We start from the raw sequence: 20120 nt of genomic DNA, 5'->3' as shown, positions 1-20120 counted from the left end.
AAGGTAGAGGCATAAGAAAGCACTTGTCAAGGGGAGGAGAAGAAGGGACTGGGGCAGGTCTTGCCAGCCTGGCAGGATTCTGGTCACTGCCCTCAGAATCCCACGGAAAGGTTTTAGCGACATCCGTTGCACATCAGAGGAGCTTAGTACAACCAAATGAATGGATGGATGGAAGAATGAATGAATGAGCCCGTCTGCCTTCCTTCCGCCCCTAACCAATGACCTACCCCAAACCTCCCTTCTGCACAGCAACAGTTAACGGGATCTCCCAGGCTTGCTCACTTATTTATTTCCCCATGGCTGCTGCTACCGACCCATGCAGCCCGAGCGTGGCTCCGTGGAAATGTCTGTAATCACCAGCACACTTTAGGCATTACTTCCACACCATTTAGGGCTTTCCGCCCCAATAGCTGCTGCTGCATGTCCCTCTGTCTCTATCGTTTGGGCTGTATTGGGTGGATTTTTTGTTGTTTTTTTAAAGGTCTGGTGGCCCCTGAGTTTGGGGAACCTGAAGATGTGGAGAGGTGAGGAGAAAGACAATGCTTTGGAAGAATTTATCATTCTTCTCCCACTGTCCTGGCCCTGCCCCAGCCCTGAACAGAGAAGAGGGAAAAAAACAACAATCATTTCAAGCTGCTAAGAAGCCTTTAAAGATTTTTGTGTTTTCTCATGCAGGCCTGAGATTGGTTTGCTGATAGGAGCTGCAGCTTTGTAGAAGACTGAAGGAGCTGAGATGCAATAAAGGTCACTTCAAGAAGCCCTCTCCTAAGCAAACACCTCCCCCCTTCCACTTTCTCCAGACCCAAGGCTGGCCTCTCAGAAGCAGACAGACTTATAGTAAACCTCAAACCCCAGGCAGATACACTGAGGGTAAAATGCATTTGGACTCACTCTGCGGGGGCAGTACAGAGGAAGCCACCTAGGGCAAGCTGTGTAGCCCTGGGCAAGTTACTTAACCTCTCTGGGCCCATTTCTCCAGCTATAATATGAGGAAAATCACATCTTTCTTACCAAGGGGACGACTTCTGTGAGGACTGAAGGAGAGCGCAAGAAGGAAGGGGCCCACCTCCTTTTTTCCCTTCCCCTTCCTCTCAACCCAAGTTTCAGCCATTCCATTTAGTTCCCCATGCAGCCTCCTGTCTCAGCTCCCAGGCAGCTCCATACCCACCTGCAGGGATGACCCACGACCAGGGAGGGGAAGCCCACAGGGGATAGTCCCTCTGGCCTTCCTGTGTGTGGGCTGAAGGCTGAGCCCTGCACATCCATCGTTTCATGTCACCTGCATGGTGGCAACGCTGTATCAGCACCATACTCATTTAACCAGAGACAGGAAGTTTCCTAGAAACTCACAGGTGTAAGTTGGGAGACCAATATTCAAACCTCTAACCTAACCACTGTGGTTCTATTCATTGTGGGAAGTGACTTCCGAAAAGAAGCTGGCTGCCTGTACCCTGAATCTTAGGTGATTAAAAAAAAACTTCCCCGGTGGCTCAGTGGTAAAGAATCCACCTGCAATGCAGGGGATGCAGGGAGATGGGGGTTGGATCCCTGGATCAGGAAGATACCCTGGAGGAGGGCATGGCAACCCACTCCAAGATTCTTGCCTGGAGAATCCCAAGGACAGAGGAGCCTGGTGGGGTACAGTCCATGGGGTCTCAAAGTGTCAGACAAGATTGAAGCAACTGATTATACACGCATGCAATAGAATGTATATAATAAAATGAAAATGGGCAGAAGTAACCCATGAGGTTAGAAGACAGGATAGTGTTTACTTTCTGGAGGGAGGAGGAAGGACTAAAGGTCACAAGGGGGCTTCTAGACACCGAAGAGGTTCTGTTTCTTGATCTAGATGTGGCAACACAAATGTATCCACTTGTAACTAACTCATAAACTTATGAACACTTATGATTGCTCACTTCTCTATATATACACTTAGGTAATACACAGACTCAAAAAACGGAAGGAAGAGGGAGTGGGGAGGGAGTAAGGGAAGGAAAGAAGGAAGGAAGGAAGGAAAAGAAAACTCACGAAACCTGCAGGGCCATTGGAGAAAACACGCCAGGGGTTCATCTATCCCACCTGAATGAGGCTTTGAGTTCAGGGCCTTCCTATCTGTCCTGTAGTTTTACCCACACTGTGGAGTGGACAAGACTAACTGTCCTATCTGACAGAGGGACAAACCCAGCCACAGGTGGAGGGGCCCCTGACCTCTCTGGGCTAGAGCTCACCCCACTTGAACTTGCGGAGCTGTATGGACAGGTGACGAGCAGGAGGGGCTGTTCACTGGCTGAGCCAGCCTGAGGAAGGCTCAGTACCCAGACCTGGGACTGGTTGATCTCTCTTGCCTGAGGGGAGGCCTGGTGCCATCCCAAGAAGGAAAGGCCAGGCCAAGGTAAGAACACAGAAGGTTCACCAAGGAGGAGGTTTAGAAGCCAGGATCGACAGAACAGGTGTAGGAGCAACTCGAAGAGCAGGGACTAAGAGAGGCCTGTGCCTTCAAGTCCAGTGGGGAAGACCAAGTGAAGGGCCTGGGTCTGATCCCAGTGGGTCACTTCCTGGGCAAGTATTCCAACTCCTCTAATACTTGACTTGGTTATCTGTAAATATGGACACAGAGGACTTCCCCTGCCCTCCCCACTCTATTCTGAGAAAGGAAGAATAGGGCTTGGCTAAATGAGAGGAAGGAAGATGGTGCAGGGTGTTTGGGTGAGAGCAGCTTGGGGGAGGGCACAACATGAATGCAGGCAGGGCGGCAGAAAAGTGAACAGTCTGGAGGGAGGCTCCGGGACAGAAAGGACGGGAAAGCTGGGAGATCAAAGCCTCACACAAACAGGATGGACTTCTATAATGCAGGGTTTGTGCTGGGAATGGTGGAGGCACAGCTGAGCTCACACCGGAAGATACCAAGAGGGGAGGGGTTGGAGGGAGAGGCTTCCAAGCCCTTTCCCTCTCTCGGGGGCACGGCTAGGAAAGGGGACCAGGAGGTGTGACCCTCCTGGACGAGGACGTGACCAAGCATCTAGCTCTTCGTGGCTGGCAATTCCTCATGCCACGGACGTGAGCTGGCCGATGGATGGCAAAGACAGTGGATGGGGGACAGCTGCAGTGAACCTAGTGATTATGCCCGGGTGAAATCTCTCAGCCGCATCATCGCATCTGGAGAGAAGAGCTGACTTTTTAATAGACAGACAGGAGGCTTCCTCTTAAGGTTATTATAAAGAGGGAGAGTTCAGCCCCTCCCAGCTTCCAGCCAGCGCCACAAAGTTGCAAAGTAACTAAAGGATGCTAAAGAATCCCAGAAATTGTAATAGTTTCCTCACCTGGGACCTCTCCTCTTTCTCTCATTTTCTGGTAGAAAACAAGGTGGGTCAAGCAGCCTGAGAACGCATCAAAACAAGCTTATTGAGTGGGGGCCTCAATATTATTATGGGGGGGTTGACAGGCCTGTCGCCAAGCCATTCTGACAATATTCAAACCTGTTAGGGGAAGTAGAGGGGCTGAGACAAAATCCCAGAGCCCCCAAGAAGACCCAAGGCAGAAGCGCGAGCTGGTGTCTGGTCCACACCCCCATGAGGGCTTTGCATCGAGAAGGCAGCCTGAGGCCACTGCCCCTGGGGTATGGGGGGGTCTCTGGGAGACCAGAAGGCACCCCCTTGTGCCGCCAGCCCAGCTCTGGACATTGACCTGGGAAAACAGTGCTGCGTCTCCCACCCAGGCACGCCCTCAGGCTTGTCACAGCTTCTGGAAACTGCATCTCTGACTATCTTGTCCAGTCACCTGAGGTCTTCAGCGGTTTGCCACTGATTTACCAGGTGACCTTGGGCTCATCCTTGACCCTCCCTGGCTTCTGATCGCTACAGAATGTGTGGCGGGAGGAAGTCAGCTTGACTGCCCCTCTGGTGCTAGCTTCCAGGAGCCTATTTGAAATGCTCTCTGCCTATTACTAGTTATTCCTAGGTGACTGTTTCTGTTTTTCCCCTGTCATGTCTTTGCTTCATGTTTCCCACATGTTTCCTGTCTCCTTCTGGACTATGAGTTCTTGACCACTGATACCCCCAAACCAACCATTCAATCCACAGCAACAGAGCCCACCTGTCCAGTTGCAACTTGGACTTCAAGCAACTTTCCTGAAGTTCTTGGGGGAACTTCTCAGAACAGGAAAGCCGATCAACTATCCTGCGTGGGTGCTGCTTCATACATGTGCTCTCACTGAACTTTCACAACAACCCCAACGTACCCCTATTTTATAGATGAAGAAATGGAGGCTTTGGGAGGCTAAGCCCCTTGCTCCCAGCCTCCCACTGTGGAGTTAGAACCCCTGTGTGCCTGGCTTCCTCACAGTGCTGCCGTAGGGACCAGGGACCCCACGTCACAGATCGGGCTCAGGATCTTATCATGCAGTGAAGCCACGGCTGCCCTTGGCTGCACGAGGGACCTTCTTCAACCCTCTGTTTCCTAAACCTGTCCCCCCACTCAAGGTCTAAGGAAACCCCACTGCCTAGAGGGGAAGGGGTGCAGGCAGGAGTTCTGCACGATTCCTCCAACAGGCCCCACCAGGGGAAGAGGAGAACACTAAGGAGAAAGGGAGATGAAAGACGCCAGATGGACTCTGGCGCACGAGGCTGACAGCCCAACAATGCAGCGGGAACATCTCCAGCAGGCACCTATCATCTCCTTCCATTTAGAGGTTCTTTATTTAAAGGGCGGGGGACACAATAAAAGTTAACCCAGCACATGCCAGAGAATCCCTAATGCACACAAGCTGGGTTCCACACGCAGTCCCCTGCTTCGTATGCATGGCAGAGGGTCCGGCAGTCATTGCAATGGAATTATCTGGGCCCCCAAAGACTCCCAGTGAGAATCAGTGAGGAAACTGATGTAATTAAGAACATTATTACCATTCAAACAAAATAATAATTTTAATTACATCTGGGCTCTTTCCATCTCCTGCTCCTGCACTGTCCTCTTTCCTCATGCTGAGGATGGTGGTGAATGTCCACAGCCCTGGCCATGCACCCCAGGCAGGGAAGGAGGTGCCACAGGGGTCTTGGGGGATGGGGGGGGTCCTGGGCTTCACTCCACAGTGGGGATGAGGGAGCAAGGAGCTTCGAACTATGTGGCTGGGCTGAGCTCTCTGGGCCTGGATTCTGTGGGACTCCATTTATTCCCTCCTGGGCACCTAAGACTCAAAGAGGAGACGGCAGAAAGTTGTTGAATCATCCCTGTACGCAGGTGGATCAGTCTGGCATTTACCCATGTGTGTCGGTCTCTTACTTCTTACAAATAATGCTGCACGTACATGTGAGGTCGGAAATCTTGGAGGTTGCCTTGGGGGGCTAACCCAGCAGGTCATGCAGAAGGTGCATCACTATGACCTGGGCTGGGTCCTTACCACTGGGATGGTCCTCACTACAGACCACTGGCAGAGGGCTCTGAGTGAAGCTTCTCCACTGGACCCCCACAGCCTGTGCACAGGGCTCATGGGCCTGCCCCAGCCTTGGATGGGGGGAAACCTGTGCTCAGAGCTCAGAGCCCCCAGCTCACCTCCCTGCATCCTGTCTATATCAGGGCAACTTTTGGCAAACCACAGCAGGTAATGGCAGAGTTGCAAAAAGACCCATGCAAAGGTGCTGAAAGATGAGAGACAGCAAGACTCTAGTTGCAAGAATATCTGACACCAGGGGAATTAGGGAAAGCAGTGACCTTGTTCTGGCCTCAATTTCTCTCATCCTGAAAATGGGAAGAAAAACTGTCCCCTAACTGACAGAGCTGTCCTAAGGACAAATGAAAGACAGTGAAAACACTGGGACAGAGAGAAGACATTACTTAAGTGCACACACACTCACACACCAGCACCTCAAGACTGTTGTGACAGGCAGCGCTGTTGCTTTGCTGTGTGCATAACTTCACTGCTACAAGCCCAAAGCCTGCTGTCCTTGCTGCTGCAGGCTGTGACACCCACTGGGAGAAGGGAGGAGTTCTAGGTACTGGTCACTGTGCTGACAGGAGGAGACCAGAAAAGACTCAGGCACCTCGGGGTGCTCACCGAGGGGCACAGAGGCGTGGCCCAGGGCCGCCGCCTGCTCTGACTCTGCCCAGCAAGATCCAGGGCCCCTGAGATGACTGATTGGTCTCCCTCTCCCAGATCAATAGGCGGGTAGTTATAGATGCAGAGGGGGCCGCCAAGCACCATGGCCCCAGGGTATAAATTAATATGGCCTGTCAAGGGGCTGCCTCTCCTGGCATGGGAGACGACACTCTTGGGAGCAGAACTGATACCTTAGGGGGATGGCAGGCACAAGCCAGTGGGAGTCCCTCTCATCCCCACTTCTCTCTGCAGCCTGAGGATGCAGTTTATAAATCATTCATCGTCTGATGGGCCTACCTTGAGGAGGGCAGCTGGGGGCACTGCCATAGGGCCCAGTGGGGCTAATAAGTTTGGTAAGTCCACCTCCGCATGCTCTGGGCCACTCTGGGATCCCCACATGCCCAGGGCACATGGGATGGCATGGCTGAGGTTCAAGAATTGGCAGGCAACAGTAGGCATCAGTGAGCACCAGCAGTGAATTCTTGGCATAAATGCTCCTGCTGTCCTTCCAACCACCCAAGAGGTAGAGGCAGCAGCAGGGCTCTGCCTGTTTGTGAAGTTCTCATCCAAGGGCCAGATCTGGGGCTGGGTACTGAGGACGCACGGGTACTTGAGCTCTGTCCCTGCTCTGTCTGGCAGGAGAGATGGACATACAGTGACCATAACTATGACCATCTATTGGGCATTTACACTGGGCTCTACGCTAAGCAATTCTCATGCATGGTCCCTTATACTTCAATCTCACAATAATTTTGCAAGGCATGCATAATTATCTCCATTCTGTAGGTAGAATTGAATTTACCTACTGAAGGTCACATAATCAGACTTGTCCCTGAATCCTGGCCCCATCCTTGCCTAGTTTTGGACAACTTATATAACCTCTCTACTTCCATATCCACATCTGTAGAATGGGGACAAGAGTGGCTACCCCATGAAGTGAGGGCTCAGTCAGTTCCCATACCAGAAGTATAGTATTAGGCACATAGGAAGCTCTCAATAACAAAACATCAACTTATTATTATCATCTTAGAAATGAATTATTTATTTTGTTTCACTGACAAATGATTATCAAGAATACTCTCCTCCCTATTTTCCTAGCCCTAGGAAGGACACACAAGGAGCAACTTTCATCTGTCCTTATTAAGTGATATGGAAAGATGGTGTGGCCTGGTTGGACCTGGGGCCAGGAACCCGGGGTTCTGGCTCCAGTCATGTCCCGAGCCATCCTTGAGGATCCAAAAAGAACTCTCAGCCTCTCGGGTCCCTTTTGACTCATCTCAGCCCCACTCCTCCCCACCTCCAACCTCATCCCCATCTTGTTACCTGAAGCCAGGGGTGACAAAGATCTACACAGGACCTGTCCTTCACAGAAACCTGGGCAGGGAACCAGAAGGCCCGCTTCCAGCCCAATTTGTTTCTACAAGGTAATGGGGGCGCTTGCAAGGGACGCACATACCTATACAGTCACTGTCCCACCTCACCAGGATCTCTGGTCAGGAGTTAGAGCTCACCTCCTTCTTCAGGAAATTCCAACATATGGAAAAAAAAAAAACTAAAGGATCTCAGAAAGTATATGATATTCAGAGAGAACATAATCTGCTTCTCTGCTTAACAAACTCCTACTCATCCTGGAAGGTCCCATATGAATAGACCCCATATATAGACCAGTTCACTCCTTCCACAGTTCACTCCATAGGTCTACTCCTTCCATCCCACTTTGCACACTCTAAGCTGCCATAGCATTTAATACATTTAGAGGTAGTTAGACACCTACTTACTTGTTTTTCTCCCTGTAAAATTACCTTCCCTGAGCACAAAGACCCTGGTCTCAATCACTAGTATTTCACCAAATATATTATGAGCCACAAACTGGACTAAGGGCTTTTCCTACCAGCATTATTATAGCTCTCACAATAACCCCAAAAGAGAAACATTGTCTCCCATCTTATAGTTAAAAAACTGAGGTCCAGAAAGATTAAGTTCCTTCCAAAGTTATACAGCTGGCAAACAGTAGAGTCTTTTTTTCTACCCTGAATTGCCAAGCCAACTGAAAATCCCTGGGCCCCGCTCCATAGCTGTTCAACAAATGTTTGTGTTCATTTCAAACAATTTGAGGGAATCAAAGCACAGTGGATCAGATTTGGACTTTGAAGGACAGGCAGAATAGAGTTAGGCTGCAAGAAGAAAGAAAACACTCCAGAACTAGTTAGAACAGTATGACATGTGTTTTACAAAGAAAAGTGACACATAGACGCATGCTCGGAGGCACTGGCTTAGCCCCTTGGCTGACAGGAGGATTCATGTGGAGGAATACCAGAAGATAAGCTGAGAAAGGTAGCTGAGGCCAGATGGCTAAAGGCCCAGCTAAGAAGGCTGAATTTCTCGGAACGTCAGTGACATGGCCAACCCTGACACTCCAGAGGCCCTCCTGAGCCCAAGGAGCCTCCTGGCACCATCTGTCCTCTGACCCAAACACCTAGGCCTAGGGTCACCTCCCTGGGGCACAGCTGGAAGGCTGAGGGCCGGGGGCAGAAGGAGGAGCACAGGGCAGTGCTGAAAGTCAGAGAGGTGGGCACGCAACCCTAACGGAGGTGCTGGAGCAGCGCTGCTGGGCAGAGACACAGGCAAACACGTTTGAGCAAATTGGAACGCCATAAAAGTCTATTACAGCAAATCAAACAGCAGTCAGCATGACAGCCATTAGCCTGAAATGAATACACGGGGACTTAATGAGGTCTGTCGAGGCTGGCTTGGTGAATTAAGTTGCCAATTCTAGCAGGATTTCCCTTTTCTTTACGGACTTGAAAGCATCCACACTGCCTCGTTAGGGCTTCGACAAGTGAATTGCAGGGCCTTTCACCCTGATAAAATGGATAATTACATGTAGAACAGCTTAGTGAGGGGAGAGGGGTGGGCAGGAGAGGAACCGAGAACAAACAAACCCAAACACGCCTGCCCGGCTTAGGCAGGGGCTTTCGGAGGGAGAGGGGGCAGGTCTGGGAGGGCAGGGGGCGGGTGAACTTCTCTAGGAAAGGGGCAGTGCCTGGATTTGACCTGCTTCCCACCTGCTCAGGTGCTAGGCCTGAGGATGTGATTCCCCGCGGGTTGAAGTCTCTAGGAAGCTGTGGACAGGCTGAGAGTTCTTAAAGATGGGCCGCTGCAGCACCTCTGAGAAACCCGCTGGTGGGGATGGCCGCAGATGTTATCCCCCAGGGTGTGCTGTCACCATGGAGTTAAAAATGCAGCTTCCTGGGCCAGCTCTCCCCACACCACTGCTTCAGAATTGCAGGGGCCCAGGAATATGCAGCCTAACTAGTTCCCCAGGAAATTCTGATGGGGTATGTTTGGGAGCCTCTGATTCATCATCTCTCCAATACTCAGCACTGGATGGCTTCTGAAACACAGGCTTCTGCTTCTGTTAACATAACCTCAGGGATGGGGAGCTCAGTACATCCCTCAGCAGGGCTGGGGAGGAGACTGTGAAAGTTTCAGTCAGCAAATTCTTCCTTGTGTAGACCTAGAATTTACCTCCCTGTAACTTTTTCCTCATGCCTATTCCAGGGTTCTGGGCACAACAGACCCAAATATTATGAAGGCCCCTAGGACTGGGGGGAGTGGAGGTCAGGAAGGTTAGGGATGACATGCAAGTGACTGGGACTACCAAAAGAGGAGCTAAGTGGATGGAGGGAGCCACTGGAGGTCTTTGCCAGCCCTTCAAGGAATAATGAAGTACTGGAGGATAAGAAGGAGCCACTCATTCTGGGATTCCTACTCAGACCATGGAACGTCAGTCCTGGAAGGGGCCTGGCCACCTGCCTCAGCTTAACAGCTGTTGGAGCTGAAGCCAGCAGAGGGGCAGCAACGGGTCTACAGTCTTAGTTGTCAGCACTAGAGCCCAGGTATCTTGACCTCCAGGCTACCTCTGCCCACCATATAACACAGGAGCTCTGCTGCTCACCTTGGCGAGCTTCTCCTGGAAACCCACCTCTTCCAGGAAGCATATCGAGATCTTTCTGATTGCTCTGGTAACCCCTGAGGACTGATGCCTTGTGGGGTCTGTCGTGCCCCCTCCCCATTCCTCTGGTTTGTGTTCTCACCCTGTTTACACCCACAGGGCTTCTGCCACTGAATCATGCTTCTCAAGGGTGAGGGCCTGGGGTTTCCAGGGTGACCTCCATGTAAGCAAGAGATCCCTGGCTGAAGTCTGGGCCAAGACTAGCAGACTCTTAACTGGTACTCCAGCTGGAATCTGAGTCCAGCAGCTAAGCTCTAGCTCAGATGACCACCCCAGGGCAGGGCTGGTCAGTGCCAAACCACCTTGGGTCAGGAGTGGCCAGGCCTCCATCCAGCTGACACCACATCCCCACTGGCTACATGGAGCTGCCCTGAGCAGGGCATCGAATATCAGGCCACTGAAGTGACCCAGGGAGGTTTACATGCAGGTGAGTAAACCACATGGGCCTGCCTCCAAGGACTGTGTGTCCTTCGAGCTAGCCCCTCTTGGCTCACCCTCTCCTCATCAGATGGGCAGGAGGCAGGCCATTTTATCTCACCTGTCCTCTGCTTTTATTAAAGAAGGAGGACTATGGCCCAGAGAGGTTAAATGATGCACCCTAGTGGACCCAGAAATCTGGGGGCAGAGCAGGGGCTAAGCCTGGGGTCTCTGGCCTCTGGTTCTGGCTCCTGTCATTATATATTCCTCTGGCTTCCCAGGTCTCTGTGCAGTGAGAGCCTGGCACGGCGCCACGCTCACAGCAGACACTCAATAAATATTTGTTAAATAAATGAATGACTGAAGAGGCTCTCTCCTTGGAGGCAGAGGCCTTTGGAGAATCCCGGGGGATTCCAACGGGGCAGTGCTAGAGGTCACATTTTCTTCTGGCAAGGGAGATAGGAAAGGCTGGCCCCAGCCCAGGGGCTGAGAGCAGGGATGCGACCCCTCATCCTCTTGCCGTTGCTGCTGTCTGCTGCCCCTGTGAGGGAAGGCAGAGGGCAGCCATGCCTGCCAGGATGGCAGCTGAGCAATGGGTCCAAGGCTCATTAACTCCAAGCCATGCCCTTGGTTTCTAAGCCTGGGCCCGGAGTGCAGGCTGGCACGTAGAGACCCTTAATTAAATTAGGGAGACTTCTAAATGAGCAGGGGCCCAGAGCCAAGCTGTAATCCTGGGCATGCCGGCCACAGCTCAGGGCACTGTGCCCTGTGCTTGGATTGCAGGGTCTCTCTCCCTGTGTCCCACTCCATCAGGGGGGGTATGAGCACCTCCAGTGTACCCCACCTGCACGTTGGTCCTCTCTCTGGCACAAGCATAGGACCCTTGACTCACAGTTGAGTAAGGAGGGCCAGCAACAGGAACATGGGGGCACGATATCAGGTTTCTTCATCCTTGAGGCATCTGAGGCTGCCCTGGGAGTCAGGAAGCTGGAAGTCAAAGCTGTGTGACCTTAGACAAGTCACTCTCCCATGCTGAGCCTCACTTTTCTCATCTATAAGCTAAATAGGCCTTTCCTAGAGCTCTTTCAGTTTCCTCATGCAACGAGATAAAGGGGTGAGAACCCCAGCGCCACAGTGGCAGCCTGCCTCTCTCCCAAGTGGATGCCATCTCCCATCCTCACCCTTTACTGCTGCTGTCCCACCCAGAGCCCCCAGGGCAGGCCTGAAGGACACCCAGTCAGAAGCTCTTTATCTGCCACCTTCAAGGTCTTGGAATCACTAACTGCCAGCCCAGAAGCCTGCCATCAGCCACCAGGGAGAGGGACAGCAAGCAATGAGAACCCTGGGGCCAGCAGCCAGCTTATAATCAAACCGTTCATAATACAGTAATCTGTACTTCTCAATTACCAGCAATGGCTTGGTTTTACACTCATGCGCTCATGCAAATACACTCAGAGTACACAGATGACCCAGAGGAGCCAACAGCCGGCGAGCCAGCGGGGAGAGTGTGAGGTTCTAGAAAGAAAGCCCCTTCCAGTCACTGCATGTGCCCTGCATCCTGGGGGGAATGAGGTTCTAGAAAGAAAGCCCCTTCCAGTCACTGCATGTGCCCTGCATCCTGGGGGGAATGAGGTTCTAGAAAGAAAGCCCCTTCCAGTCACTGCATGTGCCCCGCATCCTGGGGGGACTGTTCTGGCCAAAGCTGGGAGCCCTTGGGTTTTAAGTCTGCCAACCCACCCGTCCAAGGCCCACACCCTGTGAATGGAAAAAACGAGGTACAACCTGCCTCTCCCAACCTCCATCCTATCCCTGACTCTGGCCAGAGTTCAGGGATTTATCCAGGGCCCTCTCTCAGGCGTGAGGCTCCCACCAACCTGCTCTCTACAACCAGCAGACAAGCCCCGTCAGAGGTACTGGCTTGGTCACCAATGTTCCCAGAGCAGGTGCCTGGGCTGAGGTGTGGGCAGGAGAGAAGGAGCTGGAGCTGCCCATCCCCCAGTATCAGTCCACTCCCAGATGGCCCCAGAGCAGCAGACCCCAAATGTCCCTCAAATGTGACCCCGGAGGCACCTACCTCAGGGATGCGGACACTGTAGGGCTGATTATGAAATGTGGGTGCGTTGTCATTCACGTCCCCGACCTGGATGTTCACCTTCCTTGTAATCACCTGGCAAGACAAGCGTGGGGAATTAATGTCAGTCTCAGCCTTCGGCGTCTTTCTACCCGAAGGCCCAGGGACCCTACCTCCCCAGGCAGCAGGGGCCTCAGGGGACACTCACCCCCTGGTGGTCGCTGACAGAGAACTCCACTGTGAACTCTGACTTGGTCTGAAAGAAAACGTAGGGAGGGAGGAGAACAGCATTAGGGAGGCGAGCTGAGGCCCAGAGTCTGGAGCCCTACATGGGGATGGAGACCCTCCAGCATTGCCCCAAGAGCTGGTCTGGGACTGGATAGCTGAGGGCTACAAAATAAGCACTGTCTTTTAGATTGGACAAGTAGGTTCAGAATATGGATCTTTCCCATAAAAGAGAAATAGATTAAAAGTCAAGAATCTTGGGTTCTAATCTGGGCTATGTCTCGAATCTGCTGTGTGATCTTGAGCAAAGTGTGACCACTTCAATGTGAGGAGAAAGTGGGGGTGGGTTTGCTCAAACCCTTACTTTAATTTGCTAAGGGTTACTGTCATCAGTTCCTGTGTCTCTGGAAAATATCTTTCGGGGGAACATTTGTTGTAGGGGGGAGGATTATGGAATGTAGGAGACCTGGGTTTGATCCCTGGGTTGAGAAGAGCCCCTGGAGAAGGGAGTGGCTACCCCCTCCAGTATTCCTTTTTTTAAAATTAATTTAATTTTTAGTTGCTTTACAGAATTGTGTTGGTTTATGCCAACCCCCTCCAGTATTGTTGCCTGGAAAATACCATGGATAAGGAGCCTGGCGGGCTACAGTCTAACGGTGCAAAAAAGTTGGACACAATTGAGCCACTGTCTTTCACACACATGGAAACAACAAGTGTGACTCCCATGGAGCCACTATCCTACAGGGGATGTACCCAAGGTCACTGTCCCTCTTGCCTAGCCAATGTTGCCCCCTACTTGGAGACACTCCCAACCACCCCATTCTAAAGCCAAATGCAGACATCAGCACTGGCCCTGGAAGAGGGACACCATTCAGGCAGGAAGATTCTGCTTCAGGGTAAGAAGACAATGACCTATCTTCCTCTAGCATGTGCCCCTGCCTCCCTAGGGAAGGACTGGGGTGGAGGTCGAGGCGGGTCATACCTCTCTGTCCAGCGGCTGCCGGAGCCACACCACGCCTGTGCCAGGCTCCACAGCAAAGAAGCGGGAGGCCTCTTCCCCAGACACGCCAAACACCAGGGGGTCATTGTCCATGTCTCGGGCCAGCAACTGGGTCACAGAGGAACCTGAAGTACCCACAGAGGACAAAAACAGGAGGTTAGTCCATTCTTGAGCACCTCACCCAGGGAGCTGAGTTCCTATAGGGAGCAGTCGCCCAACAGACCGCCAGCAGGTCCCTGACTGCTGCAGGACCCCTTTGCATCTTTGGCTCCATCCCAGGCTCCCCGCCTCTGCCCTGGTCACTTGTCACAGTGTTTAACTATCATTCACCTTGTTCTGTGACTTCCACCTATCCTCTTGTCTTTTAACTGAGAGAAAGAGTTCTCCATGTGGCTCAAATGAGCACAAGTCCACAACCCTTCAATTCTTATGTTCCAAGATGGACACACTACTTAGCCCTAGCCAATCAGAGCACAGCATCTCCCTGATCACAGTGATTGGTTCAGGGATGAGCATGTGACCCAAACTAGCCAATCAAAGCCAATGCTGGGACTTCTGCTGAAACAAGTAGGAGAGAGGTGGTTTTCTTCCACTGGGGTTGGTCCTGCTGGCAGCCATCTTTGGCACCACAGGAAGAGCCTGCCTGAGGATGAGGCCAACAAGGAGGAAAACAGAGCCAAATGGTGCATGGACAGAGATTCCTAATGGTTTGAGGGTCTGCAGTCAACTATACGTGATATTAGCTCTATCCCCTGGACTGCTCAGCTGTGTGAGCTAATAAATCACCCCCCCCCTTTTTTTTGCCTAAGTAGAGTTGGATTTCTGTCTTTCCCAAATGGAAGCCATATTTTCTAATTCAGAAAATTTTACAAACCTGGCATTCATTCAACAGTGATTAGGTGCTGGCTGTGTGGAGTACACAGAGGTTAGGAAGATATGCAGCAGCATCAGGGGACTCCAGTCCAAAGCCAGGTAACAAAGTCTAGCTCCTGTCCACAGTTAGAGGGCTGAGGTGCTGCCTTCACAAAGAAACAAAGCCCTGGCCAGAGGCCACTCTGGGCATGAGAATGCCTGGCCTAACCCTGCCTAAGAAGTCTTAGAGTAGGTCACCTTCCCCTGGGGTTCACAGCAGCCCCTCAGGTAGCCTTCAGGTAGGGTGACCAACCACCCAAGTTTGTCTAGGACTGAGGCATTCATTATTTCTAGGATGAAGCACAAGCCGGAATCAAGATTGCTGGGAGAAATAGCAATAACCTCAGATATGCAGATGACACCACCCTTATGGCAGAAAGTGAAGAAGAACTAAAGAACCTTTAGTGAGTGAAAAGGTGAAAGAGGAGAATGAAAAAGTAGGCTTAAAGCTCAACATTCAGAAAACTAAGATCATGGCATCCAGTCCCATCACTTCATGGCAAATAAATGGGGAAACAATGATAGACTTTATATTTGGGGACTACAAAATCACTACAGATGGTGACTGCAGCCATGAAATTAAAAGACATTTGCTCCTTGGAAGAAAACTATGACAAACCTAGACAGCGTATTAAAAAGCAGAGACATTTGCCAACAACAGTCTGTCTAGTTAAAGCTATGGTTTTTTCAGTAGTCATGTATGGATGTGAGAGTTGGACTATAAAGAAAGCTGAGTGCCAAAGAATCAATGCTTTTGAACTGTGGTGCTGGAGAAGACTCTCGAGAGTCCCTTGGACTGCAAGGAGGTCAAACCAGTCAATCCTAAAGGATATCAACCCTGAACATTCATTGGAAGGACTGATGCTAAAGCTGAAACTCCAATACTTTGGCCACCTGATGCAAAGAATGGACTCATTGAAAAAGATCCTGATGCTGGGAAAGATTGAAGGCAGCAGAAGAGGATGACAGAGGATGAGATGGTTGGATGGCATCACTGACTCAGTGGACATGAGTTTGAGCAAGCTCCGGGAGTTGGTGATGGACAGGAAAGCCTGGCATGCTGCAGTCCATGGGGTTACAAAGAGTTGGACATGACTGAGTGACTGAACTAAACTGAACTGAGGCATTTCCCAGGAGATGTGCTAAAACCAAGAGGTCCCAGGCACTGGATTAGGTGGTTACTGTAGCTTCAAGAGGTCCTTAAACCCCCAAGAACTGTGCAAAATGTTCTGAGTGTATAGTCTGTCATTCTCTGCAGGGAGGGTCTGCAGTTTTCATCTGATTCTCGAAGTAGTTAGGTTAGAACCATGGCCTTCAGCAAATCACTTCTTTCAAAGCCTCAGTTTACCCTATAAAATGGGATGGACACTCTTTTTGCCCCATATACTGACTCTCATATTTACTGAATAGCTCAGATGATCTAGCTAAGGAAGGAAAGATTCAAAACTTGGGATTTTATTTAGAAAAGAATGCTGATGAGCTTTTCTAAGTCAACTTTTGAAAGAATTTCTAACATGACAATGAGAACCAGTATTCTGGAGCACTAACCACATTCCAGATACTTGGCTAAGGATTTCTGTGTAATATATAATTCAATCTTTCCTGTTATTCTCCTCACTTAACAAATAAGGTAACAGAGTGATTAAGCAATTTACCATGGCCACGCAATTAGAAAATGGCAGAGCAGAGCTTCAAAGCCCAGGCATTCTTGCCCAGTGCCCACATTTGTTTCCACAATCTTACAAATCTCAACACTTGATATGTGAACTCAAGATTCAGGACTTCCATAGACATGACTCTATCAGGCCCTAAGTGACTCAGAAAAAGCAGATACTGGGCAATCATTAGCCTCTTATGAAATGCCAGACATAAAATGTGAGCCCAAAAACAGAGATCTTTTGGGGAGTTCCCTTCCTATTTTAAAGGTGGAGAAACTGAAAGCATTTAGCAATTTGCCCGAAGTACAACAGTGAGCAACTGAGTCAGGGCTTAAGCCCAAGTTTCCAGACTCCCAGTACAGTGCTCCTTCCTAGGGGAGGAAGGAGGAGATATGTGAAGTCATAGAAAAACCAAGCACATCTCCCCAAAGCATCTGTGTCACTCAGTGACAAGCAACTATTTTATACTAAGACAAATAGGAATATAATATGAGTATAATATTTAATTCATTTTTAAAGATATAATCTAAAACATAAAAGAATTTCCAGCCTCCTGCTGACTTCCAGGGACACCTGGTTCCTTTCTGATACCCTCAGGGGTCCTTTAGTGGAAAAGTCTGAGGAATAATGAGCTACTTCCCAAGGCCTTGGGGAGATTCAACACGAGGAAACTGAGGACCATGGGGTCCCTGTTTGTCCACAATACATCAACAAGTCCATGTTAGCCGCCTGGACTGGAAATCTCACTTGTCAACCTCCTTCAGGGCCCAGCCCAGGTGGAGAATATGGGGCCAAGCTCCCAGCCAGTCCATGGGATTCCAGAAAGGCCACACTGGCCCCCCACGCAAGGTCACACAACTTGGCCCAGTATCCCTAATTGCTCTCCCAGACCTGATGCTCAGGCTCTCCCAAGAAGGGGGGCGCTGGGCAGGACAGGGATGGGGCCATCAGCTGCTGTCACCCACCCTGTAATTTTCTGGACTTTTATCCATTTTCCCCTCAATTATGTGCTGCTCAAAATGGTCCTTTTCGGCTTCCTCACGGGCTCTTGCCTGCTCACGCCTTCTTTGTGTCCCAGGTAATTGCTAGTGACCTTTTCTAAGTGTACTAATTAAAGGTGCCAATTTAATATTATATTTAAGACAAGACGCCCCGCAATTTTCCTGCTAGGCACATACTCCCCCGCCCAGCTATCCTGCCATTCTATAGAAGCCAGGCCTGGCTTGGCTCTCCAGGACACAGGACTCATTTCCCCATTAGGGAGGCTTCCAGCAACCTCTGTTTGCACCATTCAGACAGGAAAGAAGCCAAGCTGTGGGGCCCAACTCCCACGTAGTGCCCCCAGAAGCAGCCCCTCAAGAGAACCATTCCGGCTGTGGGATCCTGGTGTACACACAACATGCACTGGGTTTGTTTCCCACCTGGAAAACAGTAGACCCTGCAACTCAGGCTATGCAATGCCTGGAGCTCTTCTTTTTAATTGTAGTAAAATATATATAATACAAAGTGTATCATTTTAATTAATTCTGTGGCATGTGGCACATTCACAATGTGGTGTAAACATCACCATTATTTGTTTCCAGAACATCTTCATCACCCCAAAAGGAAACCCATCCCCATTAGCATTCCTCCCCATTCCCTCCTCCCCCAGCCTCTGGCAACTGCTAATCCACACTGTCTGTCTCTACAAATTTTCCTGTTCTGGATATTTCATATAAATAGAATCATACAGTAAGTGCTGGGTTTTTTTTTTTCACTCAGGATAATGTTTTCAAGATTCATCCATTTGTAACAGGTATTAGTATTTTTAACTTTCTATTTTTTATTGGAGTACAGGTGATTAACAATGTTGTGAGAGTTTCAGGTGGACAGCAAAGGGACTCAGACATGCATACATATACATGTATCAATTATCTCCAAACTTCCCTCCTAACCAGGCTGCCACATAACATTGAGCAGAGTTCCCTGTGCTAGTATGTTAGTATTTAATTCCTTATTATGACGACTATTCCACTATATGGTATGCTATATTTTGTTTACCCATATCATCAGTTGATAGACATTTGAGTTGTTTCCCCCTTTTGGCTACTGTGAATAATGCTGCTATGAACACCTGTGGACAAGTTTTTGTTTGGACATTTATTTTCAATTCTGGGGGGCAGGGTGGGTATATATCTAGAAGTGGAATTGCCGGGTCCTATAGAAACTCTTGGAGAAGGCAATGGCAACCCACTCCAGTACTCTTGCCTGGAGAATCCCATGGACGGAGGAGCCTGGTAGGCTACAGTCCATGGGGTTGCTAAGAGTTGGACATGACTGAACAACTTCACTTTCACTTTTCACTTTCATGCATTAGAGAAGGAAATGGCAACCCACTCCAGTACTCTTGCCTGGAGAATCCCAGGGGCAGAGGAGCCTGTTGGGTTGCTGTCTGTGGTGTTGCACAGAGTCAGACACGACTGACGTGACTTAGCAGCAGCAGCAATAGAAACTCTTAACTCTTTGAGGACCCACCACCAAACTGTTTTCCATAGCAATCCCACTATTTACATTTCTGCCAACAATGGATGAGACTCGAAGTTCTCTTCAGTGGTCAGTCAGTTCAGTGGCTCAGTCGTGTCCAGCTCTTTGCGACCCCATAGACTGCAGCAATTCCAGGCCTCCCTGTCCATCACCAACTCCCAGAGCTTGCTCAAACTCTCTTCAGTGGTAAGAACGATAATCATTGTTTCACAGGGGCTTACCAATCCCTGTAGGTGGAATGATGGGAACTCGGCAGTCCTCCGTAGCCGATGCCGTGGCTGCCCTGCCCACTATTCCTTACATACCACTGTCACACACCAGCCTCACCACCAAAGCCAGTCCTGAGGGGTTCTGACCACCAGAGACTGCTTCAACCATACGCAGGACAGGCCTGTTTATGCCAGGGAACTAATGCCCCTGGTAGAGCACTCAATGAATGACTGATAAAAGATGGCATATAAAGAGTTGCTAGATAAATGCCCTAGCTCCCTCATCTCTCACAGAGTAATTAAAAGGCTGTGTTCCAAACCAGCTCTTGAAGTTCCCCCATGGGATTCATGTCCACTTGCCCACTGGGGTGACTTGGTTGATGAAGCATCTTTATGACTTCCTTCTCTTCACAGTCTCATATTCTTACTCCCTGACCTGTGTTTCCTGGACTCTCCTCCCTGATAAACTGTTTGCACTTGAACTCTCATCACAAGACCTGCTTCTGCTTCATAAGACCCTCTAAGACTATGGCATCAGGATCACCTGGGGTGCTTGTTACATACAGATTCCCAAGCCTTGCTCCTTGATAGGCCGCGGAGGGAGCCTAGAGTGTGAACGTTTAAACAGCAGTTTCCATTCTCCCTGCAAGAGATTCTGACACACAGCCAGGTTTAGAAGTTCTGAGATTGGTTTATAGCAGGGTGATATTCAAATATTTAACAACAGGCACAGTACAGGCATCAACCAATCAGAAAGGATGCTGGCCATAAACAACCAGACCAGTGAGTACTGCCTGTAAGTCAGCCTGGTTTATGGCTCACATTTTGGATGCAGAGAAAAGCTCCTCTGGCCCCAGGATGATTTAAAGGCTCAGTCTTAGGGCTCTCAGCTCAATTGGTGCTTCTGGAGGATTCTCTGTTCTTGGCATCCCCTACCTCATGAGGAAGGGTAGCTCAGAGAGGCTGGCCCCCTCTACCCTGAGGCAATGCAATCCAGGTGAG

At 50.2% G+C, this 20120-nt stretch overlaps 1 protein-coding gene across 1 annotated transcript in view; it reads right to left on the bottom strand.

Moving 5' to 3' along the window:
* Positions 1 to 20120, bottom strand: part of CDH23 (cadherin related 23) — a 428604-nt gene that overhangs the window by 304057 nt on the left and 104427 nt on the right. The window contains 3 exon segments of the mRNA XM_070470793.1: positions 12595 to 12687; positions 12800 to 12847; positions 13799 to 13941. Coding sequence (XP_070326894.1) covers positions 12595 to 12687; positions 12800 to 12847; positions 13799 to 13941 — 284 coding nt within the window.

This window comes from Odocoileus virginianus, chromosome 7 (assembly GCF_023699985.2).
Source record: "Odocoileus virginianus isolate 20LAN1187 ecotype Illinois chromosome 7, Ovbor_1.2, whole genome shotgun sequence".
Classification (NCBI taxonomy): Eukaryota; Metazoa; Chordata; class Mammalia; order Artiodactyla; family Cervidae; genus Odocoileus; species Odocoileus virginianus.
Note: the sequence above shows the minus strand (reverse complement) of the source record. Positions and strands in the feature narration are given on the sequence as shown.